Genomic DNA, 20,419 nt, shown 5'->3' with positions numbered 1-20,419 from the left:
TTTTAGAATACCTTCTGGTAGCTGCGTGGAGAGTGCATTGTGGAGACACGAATGGAAGGAAAAGGAGCAGCTAGGGGGATGTGGCAGTGGTTCCGGGGAGACTGGGCTGGCTTGGACAAGGGGGCACAGCCTGTTTCATGTTTTTTAACCATCTGTGATTACAGCATCTACTTTGTAATTGTATTTATATATAGATCATTTATTGAGTACTTTCCAGGTACTATGCATTGTGTTAAGCACTTTATTTATACACATATTATCTCATTCATTGTTCACACCACCCCATGAGGCTGGCATAGTAATCTTCATTTGCAGATGAAGAAACTCAGGGAGGGAAATTTTAAAAAAGCCAGAGGGGGGGAAGGGGAGACACCAATAGTTCTGTTCCCTTTTTTTTTTTCTGATGTTTATTTACTTTTGAGAGAGAGAAAGCATGTGAGCAGGGGAGGGGCAGAGAGAGAGGGAGACACAGAATCCAAAGCAGGCTCTAGGTTGAGCTGTCAGCACAGAGCCCGATGCGGGGCTCGAACCCACAAACCGTGAGATCATGACCTGAGCCGAGGTCAGACGCTTAACTGACTGAGCCACCCAGGCACCCCCCAATAGTTCTGTTCCTTAAAGCAGACCTTATTAGGAAATGGGGGAGAGGGTATTTCTTTCTGGTCCTTTATTCACAAACACCCAAGTTGATACCATACTGATGGCAGAATCAGAATTGAAACCCAAGTCTGACTCACTTCACAGTTTAGCCACTACCCCATACATTGAAAAACCCTGCTGTGCTATTTACGCTATTGTATAAGCATCTCCCTGTATGCAGTAGCCCAGCTCTGCAGATCAGTCTTCTGTTCTCCTGATTGTATTTAGCAGGTAGTTGCAGATACCCAGTAGCATGCACACATGAAGGTTTATTGTTTACCTACTTGGAAATGCTATGGGTTGGTCAGATGGCTCTGCTGATCAGGGCTGGACTCACACCTCGAGGGAGCTGACCTAGCCTGGCCATGTGCCCTTCACTCCCTAGGAGGCTGGACTGAGCATGTTTGTGCCAAGTGCTGAAGAGAAGAGGTAGGAGCGTGCAAAGCCTCTTTAGGTCCAGCCTTGGAACTGACACTGCCACATCTGCCACACTGTGTTGGGCAGTACAAGTCCCAAGGCCAGCCCAGATTCAAGGGGTGAGGAGATAGACTCTGCCTGGAACTGCAAAGTCACATGGAATGGGACATGGGTAGAGGGAAGGGTGAGACCTTTATCTATTAGCACGTAGCTGCTTTTGCAGACTGCTTGATGAACAAGAGAATAGGTTCCTGCCATCGGAACAGAGCCCAGCTAATTGGCCTCCATGTCCAGGAAGCCCATATCCTTAGGATATACTTGTAAGAGTTTTATTTAATCTCTATACATATTGTGAGCACTCTTTAGGGACCCTCTAGTGTTACTACAGTCTTCTAAGTTAATTGGCTCCCTGTACTCTAAGAGATTCTCAGAAGCAGGTGTGTTTTGTAATGAAATAGGCTGTGCCCCCCATGGCAGTTTTCTTCTGAAAACCGTGGGTGCAGAGAGGGTAAATGGTGCTGATTCAAATTAGGACCACCCAGGGTCCAGGAGGTGATGACAAGCAAACAGACCACAAACTGGTTATGGGGAGGAGAGAAAGATTTTGGATCAAGATGTGGGACCAAACTTTAAATCACAAGGAAGTTCACCCATCAGTGCTAATAGAGAACACTTTGGCCAAAACCAGATTACTTTCTCTTTTCTCAGCCTTCCTTTATAGAGAATAATGCTTGTCAGTGATAAACACTGGAGTACTATTTGTCCTGCCATTACTGCTGCAGATGTAAGGTTTTATTTACTTAACAAGAAGCACAAGAGAAAGATGGGAGGTGTTGCAATTAGCCTTGAGGACGAAATAGCAAATACAGCTATAACCGACTACTTTGAGGCAGCCATCAATTAAACAAACTGTTGACTTGAGAAGAGATAAGGACACAGATCACTGCTGTTCCCATTCATTGCTGAATTCTAGCCAATCGGCCAATTGAACACGAGATGCTAAATTCTTGTGAAAGTATAGAAGAATAAGAAATGGCTGATCTTCAGTTACACTAGTTGGAGGTTTAGTCATGCCTAATCTGTGACAGAAGTGGAGGCCAGTTCTGGGTTTGAAGGTGACTTCTAATCTTATTCCAGATTTGAGCCCTTTTGTTCCGTCCTTTCCTCCAGAAATCCTCCCTGGCCCTTTTGGAAGTGACTTTCATCAAGATGTTTTTAGAAAGAAGAAAACAGTGTACCAGAAAACTGCAGAGTCTATATCGTGGGGTTGATCTCGTCCCCCATAGACCTTTCAAAGAAAGCCTTGGAGAAATATCAAGCTCAGACTTAATAAATACAGGAGAAAACCACACAATCATCGCAACAGATTCTAAAAAGGCCTTTGAGGAAATTTCATGCACCATTCCTGATTTAAAAAAGAAAAAAAAGAAACTCTCAATATAATATGTTGGGACTGCCTTAGTTTGTCATGCTGCAGCTATCCGGATGCAGGAACAGGCCTTCATGCTTGAATACTTCAGAGGACGTCCTAAAAACTTTTTCCATTAAAGTCTGGGACAGGCAGGAATCTCCGGTATTTACTTGTCTTACTCCTCCTTGTCTTGCAGAGCCTAACTGATGCAGTGAGGTTTTGTAAAAAGTAGGAATTATAAACATTGAGAGGAAGCAACAACTTCCCTAGAGGCAGAAGATTATATTAGTTTTCTCTTAGAAAAGTAAGCTGGCAATGCTAGAGCAATTAGGACTAATAAGAGAGTAAAGTGGCTGGATATAAAACCCAGCATTTTAAAACCAGTAGCTTCCTAGATGCCAGCAATAACCAATTAGGAGGTAAGTGAAAATTTACACTAGGAACAACTACTATAAAACATTTAAGGGATGTACCTAGCAATAAACGTGAATAGTTAAAATGAAGAATGCTATAAGCCTTAACTGCTGGATATAAGAAAAAGACCAAAAAAAAAAAAAAAAAAAAAGGAAAGTTATGCTAGGGGTATAGTAAATATTTTAAAGACCTCACTTGTCCTCAGCTGAACTCATAGCTTTCATGTAGTTTTCATTCAAAATCTCTAAATATAACTTAATAGGTGGATTCTAGAATTCATCCTGAAGACTGTAAGACTACCAAAGAAAATTTTCTTTTATATATATATATATATATTATATATAAAATATATATATATATAAATATATAAAAGAAAAAAATATTTGTATATATATGTAAGTTAGCTAACATACAGTGTATACAGTGTGCTTTTGGTTTTGGGGGTAGATTCCCATGATTCATTGCTTACATACAACATCCAGTGCTCATCCCAACAAGGGCCCTCCTCAATGCCCATCCAAAGAAAATTTTCTAAAGAGAACAATAAGGGGTGTAAAACTTGATATATCGAATATCCAGCTTTACTGATATCATTATATTAAGACATTTGGAAAACATTAAGTAAAACCCCTGCTTATACTGTATACAAAATTAAATTCCAGGTGACTCACAATTCTGAAAACATAAATCCATTATAGTTGTATTAAAGAAAAATACAGAGTAATATACATCTACAAATACATATGCATGTTGGGGTGCCTGAGTGGCTCAATCGGTTAAGCTCTTGGTTTGGGCTTAGGTCATGACCTCATGTTTCATGAATTTGAGCCCCATGATGGGCTATACACTGACAGTGCAGAGCCTGCTTGGGGTTCTCTCTTTCTCCCTCTCTTCCTGCCCCTCCCCCACTCATGTGCGCTCTCTTTTTCAGAATAAATAAACTTAAAAAAATAAATACACAGAGATATATAGGTAGATAGATATGTATGCATATATAATATAACTTGGGGGTGGGTATGGAAGTAAGAAGCCATAAATGAGAAGATTTCAAGATATTACTACATTATAGGGATGCCTGGGTGGCTCAGATCGTTAGGCATCTGATTCTCGGTTTTGGCTCAGGTCATGATCTCATGGTTTCATGAGTTTGAGCCCCGCATCAGGCTCTGTGCTAGTGGTGGAGCCTGCTTGGGATTCTCTCTCTCTATGTCTCTGTCTCTCTCAAAAATAAACAAACTAAAAAAAATACTACTACATTACCATGTAAGATCTTGTCAGTAGTGAAAAACTCCATATGCAAAGTTAGAAAACAGTACTCATGGAGAAACTATTTTCTATAGATAAATCAGATGAAAGGATGACATCCAGTCTATAAAGAGTCCTTATAAATGAGTAAGCAACAAAATCCATTTCATAGGGGGCAAATGACAGGAAGGAAGAGGTGGTGTTTAGCAGAAGAAATAAATAATAAATATGTGAGATGTTCAGTCTCACTAGTAGTGATGGCAATGGAAATTAGAACAACAGTGATATTTGCATCCCTCAAATTGACAGCATTTTAACAATTAGTATTTAATTGTGTGGAAATGCACTCATAAATGTTGGTACAAGTGTAAATAGATAATGACAGTTTAGCAGCACATTTATAAATATAAAATGTACATCCCTTTGGATGAGCAGTCCCACTTCTAGAAATCTTTTCTACAAAAATACACACCTAAAAATCCATCAGTTGGGAATGAGTAGGTAGACTATAAACCCTTTATTTATTTATTTTTTTAAATTTTTTTTAAACGTTTATTTATTTTTGAGACAGAGAGAGACACAGCATGAACGGGGGAGGGGCAGAGAGAGAGGGAGACACAGAATCGGAAGCAGGCTCCAGGCTCTGAGCCATCAGCCCAGAGCCCGACGCGGAGCTTGAACTCACGGACCGCGAGATCGTGACCTGAGCTGAAGTTGGACGCTTAACTGACTGAGCCACCCAGGCGCCCCTATAAACCCTTTAAAAAGAACAAAGTAGGGGCGCCTGGGTGGCTTAGTCGGTTCACGTCCAACTTCAGCTCAGGTTATGATCTCGGTTTGCAGGTTCAAGCCCTGTGCCAGGCTCCACACTATCAGTGCAGAGCCTGCTTGGGATTCTCTCTCCCCCTCTTCCTCTCTTTCTGCCCCTCTCCTACTCATGCATTCCCTCTCTTTCTCTCTCAAAGTAAATAAACTTAAGTAAGTAAATAATTAAAAAGAACATGGGAAATTGTTTATGGTATGTTGAAAAAGTAATTTAAGATATGTGGGTAGTATCATCCTACTGAGTTAAATCATATGTGTAAAAACTAAGGTTTTCACCAAGCAGTTAAGGGCAGTCACCTCTGGGAAAAATAGCAAGATGGATTGGAGGCAGGGGAGAGGAGCACTTCTTGACACACTTGTGCATTTGTTATAGTTTTACAATGAACATCCTTGGTAATTTAAAAAATGTATGGAATGATACATTCTTAGGTTGAAAATTCTTATGTAAAACATTTGAAAATCTGCAAAGGTAGGACAAAATAATAAAGGTCCTCCTTTCCATTACCCAACTGTTGACATTTTGGAACGAAAGGGGGAAAAATGAGTCCAGCAGAGTTGACTCAGTAGAAAGTGTAGGTAAACACAAGGGTGTCTCTGGGGAGAAAGAGGATTTGGATGTATTTCTCAGGTTCACTCGGGTCCATTGCCATGTGCTGTTTGACGCTGGGGAAGCCGTTGAGCTCATCTACTGTCCAGTAGGTTTTCTGCATTCTGCAGGGAGGCATGACCTACTTCCATTGCAGAAAGGGCTGGGGAGAAAGAATGCCCAACTAAGCTTCGGCCTATGTTGTTGCTAGAATGTCCACGAATGAATTTCAGAGCCCAGCGTCCCAGTGGGCCACCGTTACATGAGGAATACACTTGGTAGAAGCCAAGCTCTGAAGTAGGTACCATGGTCAGGAGGGGTGGGGATAAAGTAGATAAAACATGAAAGACCGTGTTGTCCGGTAGAGGAGAGGTGTGTGTGTATGTGTGTGTGTGTGTGTGTGTGTGTGTGTGTGTGTGTGTGTCTGTGCGTGTGCACGTGCGCGCTCGCACGCGTGCATGTAAAGCTTAACATTTATGAAGCAATAAAGGAGAACATTGCAATATAGAATAATTAACAGAATTCCAAAGTCCTCAAGAAGAACGTGAAAACTTGCAGCAATTAGGTTTGGGAAATACTAATCACGAGATGCTTCCAGAGGGTAGGAGAGGGTGTACACACCTATGAGTGTGCGTGTGTGTGTGTGTGCGCATGTGTGTGCGTGTGTGTGTTGTGGGGGAGGTGCTGGTGCAGTGGTGCTGGTAGTGATAGGGCATTGGGGTAGCTTTGTTATCTGGTTCAAAGAGAATTTCTAAAGGGAAAATAAAATCCCCATTTGACTCAGATATGGCTCATTTTCTGAGGCGATGTCAAGAGGCACAAGATCAAATCTAGCTTGACACCATCCAATACCGAACTCAGCAGTCTCTAGAAGCTGTAGCTGAGCGGCAGGCTGGCTAATGAGACATCTCTGTCCTCCTCCAATGCCTCGGGGGCCCATCTCTTCCTCTTTGGCAAGCAGGATACAAAGAGAGCTCCAGGCAGAGTGAGGACCTAAAAGGTCACCCAGAACATTCATTTTGCAGGCTCCCCACCAGGCCTTTCCAGAAAACAGATGAGCATGGCTTAATAGTTCAGCTAGAATGGGAGCCCATGGCTTCGTGCTTCAACCTGGGGTGGGTTTTAATGAAGCCTAAAGGAGATTTCACACGTTGTCCAACCATTGGCAGTGAGGAAGGAGGGGCGGGGGGGGGCGGTGTGCCAAATACAGCCGGGCAGTATCCTCTCCTTTATTCTCTGGGTGTGAAAGGGGCAATTGTAAAATTCAGATGAAATTAGAAATGAAGATTCAGAGCTGCCCACGTAAACATCGCAGTCTGTCATTAAGTTCACTTTCACCAGTAAGACACATTCCAAAGCACAGTAAGCCTGTTGTTCTGGGGACGTTTGTGCGTTTCAGTGGTTGCAGAACCCTCAAGTGGAAGTCAGGTCCCCTCTGTTGCATCTTTACTGATTTGTGAAATGCTTCTTGAACCTACCCTCTTCCCATTGTCTCCACTGTCAACACAGATGCACATGTGGGTCATCACAGCATCCTGGAAGCCGAGCTCCCCTCTCCAGCCATCTATCCTTTGGTCCATTCCTCACACTGCCTGAATCTTCTTTGCAGATTTCAGCTCTGCTTGTCACTTTGGAGCTCAGAATCCTTCAGTGACATTCAGGGCCTTTTATAATATCCCCACTGCCCACCCTCCTGACCATATCTCTTGCATTTATGTCTCTCTCCACTTCATCTTGTGCTCTGAGTCAGGGCTACAGCTACCCAAGACCACCTGTGCCCCTCAAAAAGGCAGCCCTCTGGCTTGTATTTGTCCCTAGATTACCTTTCTTTGCTAATTACTGTTTGTCTCAAGATGCAGTTACACCAAGTGTCACCTCTAGGAATTGTCCCTAACCTCCTTTGTGTTGTATACTGTCCCCCACACTCTGGAAGCACGTGATGTTTACTTCTGTCTCAGCACCTTCACTATATCCTAACTGACTAGTGATGGGTCTGATTCCTTGACTTGCCTGGAAAACATGAGAAAGGTAAAAATCAGAGTACCTGGCACATAGCTGGTGCTCCACGAACGTGTTTTTGGAAAGAATGAATGCATGAAAAATTTTTTAAATGTTTATTTTTGAGAGAGTGGGGTAGAGGCAGAGAGAGGGGGACAGAGGATCTGAAGCAGGAGAGAGAGGGGGACAGAGGATCCGAAGCAGGAGAGAGAGGGGGACAGAGGATCCGAAGCAGGAGAGAGAGGGGGACAGAGGATCTGAAGCAGGAGAGAGAGGGGGACAGAGGATCCAAAGCAGGAGAGAGAGGGGGACAGAGGATCCGAAGCAGGCTCTGAGCTGACAGCAGAGAGCCCGGTGCGCATCTAGAACTCAGGAACTGTGAGATCATGACCTGAGCTCAAGTCGGACACTTAACTCACTGAACCACCCAGGCGCCCCATATCTTTAAAATTTAGTTTGCAGACGTGTGTGGGTCTTTGTTTTTGCCTGATCTGACATGAGTAAAGGCATACTCAACCTGCTGTGTTCTCAGTAACATAGTGAGGATGAATAAAATGAACAGTGTTAGTCATATGTAAGCAAGTTGAAGACTTTTGCCACTTATCCCGAAGTATCACCAGGGAGTTGTCTGGGGCGCTGGTAGTGTTCCTGAATTGAAGCTCCTGCCTTGTTCCAGGTCAGCTGTTGCCAGCAAACCGCAATACACCGAGTCCCATTGATCCTGACACCATCCAGGTCCCTGTGGGTTACGAGCCAGACCCGGCAGATCTTGCCCTCTCCAGCATCCCTGGCCAGGAAATGTTTGACCCTCGCAAACGCAAGTTCTCTGAGGAAGAACTGAAGCCACAGCCCATGATTAAGAAAGCGCGTAAAGTCTTCATCCCTGATGATCTGAAGGTAAATTGGAACTGGTCATCAGGCTTTGGGCAAACAGAGGGTGGGATCAAGAAGCAGATTAAAAGGGTGACCTCTAGGAAGATCACACAAGCTGGTGAACCACAGACTTGTGATTTCTGATCCCGTTTCTTGGCATGTGACTGTGGGGAAGTTGCTTTCTCCCTGGGTATCTTCTGAAATATGCCTTTCATGTCTTGATATAGCACAGAAAGAAGAAGCAGTAAAAATGTTGGCGTGATTTACAACCCATGAAGGAAACAAACCTGCTGCTATCTGCAGGGAATGCTCTGAAAGCCCCATAAAATCAACCCAAACCCAAAATCTTTCAGGGTTGGAAAGAGAAAGGACATTATCTGCAGAGGACATCTGGGCCAATAGTTCTCCAAGGCTTACCTTCCCTCGGGGAACTTGTTGATAACCAATGCTGCCTTTTCCCGATAGTCCACAGGGAACAACAGCTAGAGCTAAGACCTCTCTCCATGTTGCCACCCTCAGAGGACCTGGGTGGGATATTCTCAAGGAAGCTGGTGGGTTCCCTGATGTTGTTGATATGCAGTGTTTACTCTGTATCTTAAATAACGGTCACTTGAGTATCTCAGCAAAAGGTTCATTCCAAGTTGTTTCTTTTCAGCTGTGTTGAGGGGACACATGATTTATAAAGGAAAATAGATTTACCTTATGAGGTCTGATACAACTAGAATCAAAATTAATCTGACACATTTAATGATAATTAATGAGAATTCTTTCCAAAACTTTGCCATGTCCACTAATCCCAAAATAGAACAATTTTAATTAGCCATGGCTTAGAATTTCTTGTGTTTATGCTTCCTTCCAATCATAGGGACAATAGAGATTTGATTGTATATGTTGGAGGCGTTGACACCAGGCATAATTAGCCTTTTTCTAACTTCTGACCCCCATTTCTCAAAACTAACTGTGGTACAGATGGAAAGTCACTTGTCAGCTGGGAACATGGGAGTTTGGAATGTTGTCCTGGAACCAATTTCGACCTCTTACCTATTTTTGCCATCTAGAAAGACCACTGGAGGAAAAGGTACCCTGCAGATTGAAATCACTTCTGTTGACTACATACTTGAGATTACCTTGAGTGTAGCAGACTCATCAGATGTCAGGGCTGAAAGGGACCTCGGAGGTTCGTTAGACCAAAGTTGCTGTTTTGCAGTTGAAGAAATGGAGAAATAGAAGGGTTAAGTGAGGTGAACACTGCTAGTTAGTGGAAGTCTTCTAGTTTCCAGAAAGGTCACTGCAGCATGTTGGCCTTGACAAGGGCTACAGCAGGGTCTCTTGGGTGACAAACCAGTAGCTGTCACCCTAAGAATCAAAAGAGTAAAGTTCATAGTAAACACTCCACAAAATTAAACAAGGGGCGCCTGGCTGGCTCAGTTGGAAGACCGTGCCACTCTTGATCTCAGGGTCATCAGTTGGAGCCCCACGTTGGGTGTAGAGATTACTTAAATAAATAAAACTTAAAAAAAAAATCTAAACAAGTCAGGGAACTGATGGTCAAGACTAAGATAGGATAAGAAGGGGCCATGGTGTCCTGGGAAATTGAGAATCTTCTTTCAACTGGATGCTTTTCCTCATCTTAGCCACCCAATCCTGTGTGTATTTTCGAGCTCACCTCTTCAGCTAAACTGGGGAGCCATGCAGCATGGATTTCCTTTTGAACAGAGGGTAGTTCAGAAGGATGATGCTAAGCAGTAGATAAAACTTCCAGCCAAACCTTCACAGGTCTCCAGATTTACAAGTTCAAAGCAAAGAGCAAGCTCAATAACCCAGGTAACCTTGGCAACAAAGAGGCCCTGTGAAAACAGTATGTGTTGGAATTATGCATAGTACTGCTGTCATGGCCATGCCTGACCTTTTCCCATGGCAGGTGGGTAGCTGGCAGGAACATTCTCCTGCCAAGTGTCTTTGGATTTCTTCAGTTGTGAGTGAAGCCTCAGGCCACAGGCCATGATCTTATGTGAAACAAGAAGCAGAGCTGTAACATATTTTTCCTTCCAGTAGAGAGGGCTGAGCTAGGGGTGGGTGACATATTTGTGGCCCCCAACATTGGATGAGCAAACCAAACGAGTGAAAGAGCCCCGCCAATAAATGGTCTTCCCCACAGCTGCCCGAACCCCTCTATTGAGCCGTTCCTTTGGGTTAGCGTGCCCCAGGAGAATTAAGCAGTACCAGCATTCCCAGCTGAGAATCGGTTTAATCACCTTGATGTCTTAATACTTTTGACTATCCATTCATTCACGTGACTGAGATATCTCAAAGGCTTGTATGTTCCAAGCCCTGGGGATACACCAAGGTGAATCAGAACTGATAGTGTTCCTACTCTCAAGGAACTTCGGGTCTGGCAAGAGAAAGGAATCGCTGGTTTTCAGGAGGGGGCTGACTGGGGGAGGCGCTGTCAAACACGAGACCTTCCTTCCGAAAGACGATGGGGCAGGACTGGGTGGGCCCTTGCTGGGTGGGGGCAACCGGCTAGCCAGATGGCACCTGCACCTGGGAATAGAGAAGAGGACAGGAATGTGGTGCCAGAGTTGTCAGCGGCACTCAATATCCTGCTTCCCCCTCCCCCAACCATGCCCTGGTAACAAAGGGAGGCAAGCTGGTTTTTCTGGTCCCCCTCCTTCCATCATTCATTCCTGCCTTCTGCATCCTCTGCTCCACTCCTCTCCTCTTGTTAGCTCCCCTCTCACCTGAGATGGTTCCCACTCAATACCTTTCCTGGCTCGCCTGCATGTGTGGACAGGTGAGGCTGGGAAATGAAAGCACCTTATAAGTGAGAAGAGCTCTAAGAGACAGAAATGTTGGTTGTTCCCCTGAGGTCAGCTGGTGACCCCCTGGCCCATAATACCCTGTCATATGCCACCAAGTCCGTGGCCTATGGCAGTACACCCCTTCCCTTCCCTTCCCTTCCCTCCACTCCCCCAGCTTCTGCCATTTCCCAGGGGCTTATTCTTATGCACTCCTTCACCTCTGTGCTCCCGTTCCTCTATGTTGGGTACTGATACATCCTGAGTTAGCCCCTCTTTTGCATGATCTTGGAAACCATATGCCCAAGGAACATTGAATGTGGTGGATTCACCGAGACTACCAAGGGTGGTGGAATTGGGGCTTCTATCCAAGTAACCGAACAGCTGCCATCAGAACTGGAGCCTTCACTGTTGTTAATATGCCTTCAGGTCTTCCTACCTCCTGTGAAGTCCTGGGGCGAGCTCCTCCCTGCTCCCCCCAACCAGCTGGTCAGGCCTCTCCCCCATTCCTTCAGCCCCTTGTCCCCTTTCCCAAGCACAAACGACAAATCCCACCAACGGCCACAGCACACCTGCCCAAGCTGACTTATCCAGGAATTCTTCAAAGGACAGCCTTCTTCTCTGAAAGAAGGATGCTGGTACCAGCTCTTATGAAGATCTGTTTTCACTTTGGTAGATACTATTATGAAACATGTAGAAAGCTAGGCGTGCTTTACAAATAACATTACCAGGTTGTGAGTGGCTGACACAAGGAGCCTGCACGGGCATTCTGTCTCACACGTTCTGTCTTTGTGCAGGGCAGATGTTTGCCAAAGGTAATGGACAGGTATGGGCATACACCGCTGACCTTGGGCCTTCCTTGCAACCATGGTCCCAAGCCATGTGACTTCCTCCAATGCCAGCTGCCCCTTGTAATCCTGGGGGAGGGAAAGAACTGGCCTCAACTCACTTATTCTGGGTGACAGGTACCTGCAGGTATTAGCCTTGCTAGGATGGAGGAATTTGCTGTTGCAAGTGGCTGGAAAGAGGGGTTTGCAAAACACACCAGGTGGCTCCATAAATGAATTGGTAAGACCTAAAAGAAGATTCACATTTCTTAGTCTTCCTAGGAAGGTTTTCCTTTCTTTGGGGGAGGGGCAAGGATGAGGGGGAGAGGACACCTTGCTTTCACACTGACCACATTTAAATAGTACCCAGGTGAATTAAGGCCTAGAGAACAGTTAAAAAGGAAATTAGAGTAAATCATTTAAATGGTAGCCACCAAATATGAGCATACTGATCGGTGGCAGGTGGAGGGTTTTTTTTTTTTTTTCTTCTTCCTGTTTTTGATGACCAAGGGATACATCAGAAAGAAAAGGTGAAAGATCCTACTTCTCTCCTTGGCATCCCTCCTCCGATTCCCCTTCTAGAGGCACCACTTTTCATAGCTTGGTATAAATCCTTCCAGGCCTCTTTCTATGAATATACAATATTGTGATTTTTTAACCAAAGTGGGATGAGGCCATACATATTTATCAGCAAATTGCCATTTCCACCCACATAGTGGTAGATCATAAACATCTTTTTTGGTTCAGCTGGGTCATTATTTGTAACAGCTGCAGAGTATCCTTTTGTAGGACTCCACCGTCATGTAGTTATTAAATCTCCTACTGATTAGTTTTCCCCCATCTCTTTCTATTAGAGACAATGCGGCAGTGAGAATTCTGTGCCTGGGGTGTCTGTCTGTGTGCACATGCATGCAGATGGGTGGAGGCAGATCCTAGAAGACGAGTTGCTTCATCATTGGTAGTGCATTTAAATAGTTGATAGATACTGCCAAGTCGCCTTGCAACCATATCGTATGGACTTCTACCAACAAGCCTATGAGCGCCCATGGAAGAAAAGGGTTCTTAAAACATTCGGCAAAGAAAGCAGAGCGATCTGAATGTAGTTTAGGGTGTGAGGTGAGCCACTTGCTTTCGTGTGGCCCCTGGCGTGGCCTCTGCAGGGCAGAGAGTAAGGAGGGACACTCTGTGACAGGAGCGTCCACGCTGCGGGAGGGAAGCCATGGCGCCCGAGCAGTGGTCTCAGACTCAAACGGACTGTCAGGGAAGGAGATGTGAGGTGAGACGCGTGGGTTCCTGGTTCCTGGTTCCTGGGCGCCACCCCGGGCCCCTCCGCGCGGCTGAAATCTAATATCTTGTTTCTTTCCCCCTGTGACTAATGAGCAGGATGACAAGTACTGGGCCCGGCGCAGGAAGAACAACATGGCAGCCAAGCGTTCCCGCGACGCCAGGCGGCTGAAGGAGAACCAGATCGCAATCCGGGCGTCCTTCCTGGAGAAGGAGAACTCGGCCCTGCGCCAGGAAGTGGCTGACTTGCGGAAGGAGCTGGGCAAATGCAAGAACATACTTGCCAAGTACGAGGCCAGGCACGGGCCCCTGTAGGATGGCAGTCTTGCGGGCTGGCTTTCCAATAGATGGACAGTGTGTTTCCCGCCTGATAGCACCACACCCGAACCAACCTTTCTGACATCAGCACTTTACCAGAGGCGTAAACACAACTGACTCACATTCTGGTGTGCGTGTGCGCGCGCGCGCTTCTGCTCCTGTGTGGTCCGCGGTGCGCGCGCGTGCCTTTGCACTTGCCATGTTAAGGTAGCCCTCTCCTCATCTTTCAGTTCCGAAAAAGAAAGGTGCCGTGTTTTTACTGGACTGCGGAGACGCCTCCTGGGGTCTCCTGCCCCTCCCTCCAACCTCCCTCCTGCCCCTTCCCGCGTCGCTCTCTGGTGGCTCCTGCCTGCTCTTCCGGGACCCTCTGCTGGGCTCCACCAAGCAGGGCCCTGGTGAAATAGTAGATCTCAGTTGTCAAGACTACGAGCTCTTGTTTCTCTTTAATCTGTAAGTTACCATGCTAATAAGGTGCGCAAAAATCACTTAGCACTACACTGCAGCTCTCTCTCTCTCTCTCTTCAGTTATAGGTTGCTTTCCTCATATTTTCAGTTTTGGTGATAATTGTCTTCAAATTTCAAGTGCTGTTTAGATTTATTAGATCCCATATTTACTTACTGCTATCTACTAAGTTTCCTTTTAATTCTACCAACCCCAGGTAAGTAAGAGTACTATTCTAGAACACAGAGTGTGTTTTTGCACCGTCTGTACCTAAAGCAATAATCCTATTGTACGCTAGAGCATGCTGCCTGAGTATTACTAGTGGACATAGGATATGTTCCCTACCTAAGAATTTCACTGTCTTTTAAAAAACAAAAATTACAGTAATGCATTTGAGCATGCCCAGAATATCCCCAGGACAGGGAAGCAGAGGGAAATGCCAGGTCTAAGAACGAGGGATTAATTTATCAGCATAGGAGCCAAAAAAAAAAAAAAAAAAAAAAAAAAAAAAAAATTGCATCTTGGAACAGCTTTTGACATTGATATGTTTGCTTTTGTTTTCTCTGCTCCCCACCCCCACTTTTCTAGTTCCCTTTTTCCATATCCCTCTTGATATTCAAAACAATTACTTAAGATTCAGTTTTCCCCGTTTTTGGGTAATATATATATTTTTGTGAATTATACCTTGCTGTTTTTAAAAATCAGTTAATTAAGTTAATAAGTTGATGTTTTGTAAGACCCTTTTTCCTAGTGGTGTCATTTTCGAATGCTTCATAAATTAATGATTCTGGAGCTTACGTTTCTTATTTCGTTTGCTTTTTTGAAAGTATGTGCTCTTATAAAGAGGACTTTTGAAAAATGAATGTAAAAGACACTGGTGTATCTCAGAAGAGGATGGTGTTGTCGTAAACTGTGGTTAATCCAATCAATTTAAATGTTTACTATAGACCAAAAGGAGAGATTATTAAATTGTTTAATGTTTATACAGAGTAATTATAGGAAGTTCTTTTTTGTACAGTATTTTTCAGATATAAATACTGACAATGTATTTTGGAAGACATATATTATATATAGCAAAGAAGAGGAAAACTATTCCATGTTTTAAAATTATATAGCAAAGATATATATTCATCAGTGTTGTACAGAGAAGAAGCGCTTGGGGGTTTTTGAAGTCTTTAATATTTTAAGCCTATCACTGATACATCAGCATGTTTTTTGCTTTAAATTAAAATTTTATGACAGTATCGAAGCTTGGTGTGACGAATCCCGCTCTAAAATATATAAAGAGCTTTCCTGTTCCCTATTAGGTCTCAGAAAGAAGTCAGTTAACGTCACCCAGAAGCACAAAGTGGATGTTAGTCAAATATTTATTGGCTGATACGGTGTTTTTTAGGAAAAGCATCTGCCATGAAAACGTTCACTTCAAAGTTACGAGTTTCTGGAATGAAGTATCACTGCAAGCACCCCAAACAATTCTGTTCCCCTCTGTGGGCACGTGTGTCTTATGCAGTATAAGGTTGATACCGGTGTTATATGTACTGTTTATAATTTGGTAGATGTTTTGACCTTAAAGGTGATTGTTCTTTTGTTTCACCAAGTTGTGTAATGTCAAGAGATTCTGCTGTTATTGCAAAGATACGTTTTGTGCTAGATTAAAACACCCTTTCATCAATGGGATTTTCTAGTCTCCTGCCTCCAGAGTATCTAATCCTTGAATGACCTGGTGGTCCCCTTGTCCATCCACCAGCAGTGCTTCTGTCGAGTGTCATAGTTTCCGTAAATCTGACTAGAAGGCTATTTCTACTAGATATTCCTTTTGTCCCGAGCTACAGATTATGGTGGGAAATGCGAGAGCATTAGAATCGAAATGCATTGTTCAGGTATGCAACTAAGAAAAGAAGACCTTTGGCCAAAGTAAGCAGAACTGAATAAGCAATATTCAGGAAGAGATGCAGGTGGACGCAGTGTTAGCTTTTTTATAGGTAGAGAGACCAGTGGCAGCAGAAGTATTCAGTGGCAGGAGTGACTGAAACGGAAACAAGCAATGTCTGTAAGTGGAGAAGTGTTGCACCATTGGCCATCCAGGTTCACCACAGGATGACATGGTAGCTGAAAAAACCGTATTTATTTGAGCTCTGGTCTTGGACTGAGGTTGTCTGTATCAAATGAGGGTCACACATTTTCTCTGTGGAAGAAATAAAAAGATCATAATAAAATTTACTCTTGGGTGTGCCAGGAGAGGTTTCAGAAACCTACCTCGTCTTAAAATTGAAAAACTTTTAGAGTCTGTACCCGTGCCTTATATGTAGGTCATTGTCCCCACACACACATGAACACTCATTCCTGGACTTGCTTTCTGTCGAGGGCGGTTAACTAGTAAACAAGGCAGTTCTGCTCGATGGCGTAGGAAGCCGTGGCCTGATTTGGAAGGACTCAGATCAAGCAGGGTCAGATGAGTTCTGCGGACCGCAGCTATTAAAAGAGTCCTGTTGTCATTTTTCCACCTTTTCATCAGAAGCATCTTTCGGAGATTAATTACTTGGCCATTAAAAATGAATGCAAATCCTATCGTGCCAACATCATTTAGACACAATTTGGAATGAGCGGCCTGCTTTCCTGACAGGGTCGCGGTGTCATTTCTGTGGACTTAGACTTGCAGAGAAGGGCAAAACCTGATGAGCGTGTCCTGCCTCATGCAATTTGAGGCTGTAGGTAGGGAATAGGAGGGCTGGAAGAGATCACGTCCTCCTTTTGAGAAAGGGGCCACTTTCTGACCATTCAAAACACTCAGTGGGCAAGACTGTGCCAGGCCTTTCATCTTCCAGTACGACAGGCCTGGGGGAAGTCATCCCTCGAAGCAGAAGGACCGTTTGTTCCAGGAGCGTGCAGATGGGATGTGGCTTCGGGTGGGTAGGATGCTGTGCTAGAGAACCCAGGGGTTCCTTCCAACTCGCCGGTTTTGTGAGGGAACACACAATAATTCTAAATGTGCATTTAGAAGGTCTTGAGCCTAAAAGAATTTTAAGTGCAGCCCCTCTTCTCCAGCCACCCCTGAGGAAAACAACATGCAGAGGTATACTTGCTTTTTTTCCGGTAGTTTATCTAATTTCCCCCTGGTGTTCCTTTTAAGAAAATTCAGACTTTGTCAGAGTTCATCAGAGCTGTCCCAAGCCAGGCTGGCTTGGCCTGTTTGCCTGTGTGGAGCGCGGACGCTGGGATTTAACCCCGGGGTCGGCAAGCTGCAGGCGATGGGGGACAGTGTGCTAGACAGCTTCTGCTCTCAGGGTGCAGCTCCCTGCTGAGGGCTCCTGGGCCCCACTGGGGAGGCCAAGGTCTCCTCCTCATTTTCTCTACAATTAATAATGGCATTTTAAAAATGAGCAAAGCCTTATCCTAGATCTCAATTGGATTAGACTTGACAATTAAGTCAGTACATTGTGCAGAGGGCCAAGTGTATGTAGAGGAGTGTGAGTGTGTGTGTGTGTGTGTGTGTGTGTGCGCGCGCGCACATGTGTGTGGATATTTAAGTCAAATCATAACATCTTTAATTTTGGAGAACCTTCCCGAACATAACCACCATAACCATTATCCTTTTGGCAACACCACAAAGGTTGCATCTGTTAAACAGGTACAAGTTCACATGAGGTCAGTTTAATTGTACATCGTGATATGGGTGGTGTTTATGCTGTTAAGTCCGAACCCTTATCTGTCTGTTATTCTCAATGCTTAATAAACTTTGAATTTGTTCCTTTCTTTCATGTATTTTTGTTGATAGTCTGCTAGAAGTTAGATTCTGTTCCCAATCCTATCACCAAGAGCCCACTTACAGAGATCAATTACATCAATGACAAATAATAATAAGTAATTTATTAATGGTAAATTAATATTTATTGAGCACTTATGTGCCAGACATTGTGCTAAACACTTACCTGGAATATTGTAATCCCATGTCAACTCTACAAGGTGGGGACTATTGTTTTTCCTGTTTTACAGAAGAGAAAATAGAGGGTTCATGTGATTAAGCAGCTTCCCCAACATTAGAGGTGACAGAAATGAATTCTGATCCACTGAATGGGCATCATTTAGAGAACTGGTTCCCAAAAATGAGTCCAAAGACTGCTTCTGGTTGGACGTATAAGAATCAACTGGGAACATATTCCAGGACTACAGATCCAGCAACTCTGAATCAGTAGAGAGAAAATGAATTGCTTAAAGTCTCCCAACTCACTCCCCGTGTGTGGCCAAGTAATTGGAAGCAAGGATTTACAGACTTGACCTTAATTTGAGTTCATGACTCTTGGGGGATCCATGAAGAAGCTTAAAATTTCCATAATTACCTGAAATTGTATGCAACTTTTTGCGTATAAACATTTATTTTTCTGTAGGGGAGATGCACAGCTACCCCGACTCCCCAAAGGAATCTGTGATGCAAGATGGAATCAAGTCCCCATTTGCGGATTTGTAGGAAGGCTGATGCAGTGCAGTGGTTCCCAGCCCTGGCAGCCCATGAGACTCACCTGGAGGGCTCCAAACGCGGGCACTGCGTGGGCTGCAGCCCAGGCCAAGGAACTCAGCATCTCGGGCGTAAGAGAAGGGGACTCTGGTGAGGAGCTCGATGATTCAAATCTGTCACTTAGCGGGTGTATGACCTTGCGCGGTGCGAAGCGTTTTTTAACCTAAATCTCCTCATGTGTGAACTAAAAGTATAATCTCCACCTCTGAGTGTTGTGGGGAGAATGAATGCCATAACAAATGCATAGTCTCTGGCACACGATAGGCCCTCAACTAATAACTGCCGTGGGGAGCCTCGGGGAGTGGGATGGGGACCAATTTCTGCAATTCAGTGTCTCAGACCATTTGTTCCTTCCAAGAGGACAGAAAAAAATTATCCTGCTCAGAAGAAGGAGCAGGTGGCTGGAGGTGTGGGAATGAGGGGTGCTACATAGATGTGGATTCATATTCTGACATCCCTAATAGATCCTAGCTTTGTACGCAGGTTGGTGGGCATCCATCTGCTTGGCGGCACCTTCCCGTTTAGATCGAACAGTTACAAGTGGAGGTTCAGCTGTACTGTCATCATCAAACAACTTTCTCCTCTCTCAGGGGAATAGGCACAGTGACCGTAAGGTTCTCTTTGGGTGGCTGATTTTATATTTGGCATCTTCAAATCTCTTATAGGAGGTGACCGTGTCTCCATGTCTGGGGAGACTTTGACCTCTAAGATGGCAGGAACAGATAGGAAGCCAAGCTGTGTAGAAGCCCGGTCATTCACAGGTCCTCAGTCCCCAGGGTCCATCACATGCTGCCCATGTGGGATGGCTCTTCCATTTCCACTTAAAATATAACAAACTGCCCAACCCTCAGGCCCCCCTCTTCAAAGCATATGAATTAAATTCCCTCTTTGAAAATCACTGGCTTAGAAGTCTCTTCGGGCATCTTTAGCCAGGAACTGGGTGAGAATTATTGAAATCTTGCCTTTGTAGTCGGCAGATGGCTTCTTGCTAATAAATCAAAAGGACCTTTTAGAGAAGAAAGGCCCGAGTGAAGATGATGGTGAGAATCCTCTGCCTCTCTGGGCTTTGAGTCAGTGTGGACTTGGGTCTAAAGGCCCCTCTCTCTGACTTCTTTTCATCCTGCAAAGCCTGGCCCGGTGCCAGGAAACAATAGGAAAAGCTAACAGTAAGAGTCCTAGACCTCTACCTGCCACATCTCATTTAATTCTTACACTGTGAAGAGGGTGCTAGCATTGTCCCTGTTTTGCAGATGAAGAAACAGACTCAAAAAAGGAAGTAAGCAGAATTTACACCCAGGCAGAAAGGCTGATTTGAGAGTGTGCTCTACACCACTCCTCTCTGTGATTTAAACTAGGTGCTCAGCAAAGGCCAACGGTAATTGCTGTAGTCGGGAGGGTGAGCAGGGAGCAGGAAGCCTGGATGTGAATCCCAGATCCATTACTCAATATTCATGTGACATAGACAGTTCACCAAATCACCCTTTTATCTGTTAAATGGGCACCACATTACTCTCTTTGTAGGGTTGTTACCAGGATTAAGTGAGAACATGCATCTAAAACACTTAGATTTGGGGGGCACCTGGGTGGCTATATATATATAGCCTGGGTGGCTCAATTGGTTAAGTATCATCCGACTTCAGCTCAAGTCATGATCTCACACTTCATGAGTTCGAGCCCCACATCAGACTCTGTGCTGACAGCTCAGAGCTCAGAGCCTGGAGCCTGCTTCAGATTCTGTGTCTCTCTCTCTGTCCCTCCCTCGCTCTCTCTCTCTCTCAAAAATAAATAAACATAAAAAAAAATTTTTAATAAAAAAATAAATCATTTAG

General features: G+C 44.4%; 1 protein-coding gene across 3 annotated transcripts in view; it reads left to right on the top strand.

Moving 5' to 3' along the window:
- HLF (HLF transcription factor, PAR bZIP family member) overlaps nt 1-17,829 on the top strand; it is a 54,003-nt gene extending 36,174 nt beyond the window's left edge. Inside the window, exons 3-4 of one of the 3 annotated variants that reach the window (XM_060646457.3) lie at nt 8,212-8,432; nt 13,414-17,829. In XM_060646457.3, the coding sequence (XP_060502440.1) occupies nt 8,212-8,432; nt 13,414-13,632 (440 nt within the window). In that variant the 3' untranslated portion in view covers nt 13,633-17,829. The other 2 variants (XM_060646458.3, XM_078437336.2) reach the window with 2 other exon arrangements.
- The last annotated feature ends 2,590 nt before the right edge of the window (nt 17,830-20,419 follow it).

The sequence above is a fragment of the Panthera onca genome, chromosome E1, assembly GCF_046562875.1.
Source record: "Panthera onca isolate mPanOnc1 chromosome E1, mPanOnc1 haplotype 2, whole genome shotgun sequence".
Lineage (NCBI taxonomy): Eukaryota > Metazoa > Chordata > Mammalia > Carnivora > Felidae > Panthera > Panthera onca.
This window is presented reverse-complemented; position numbering and strand designations above follow the sequence as displayed.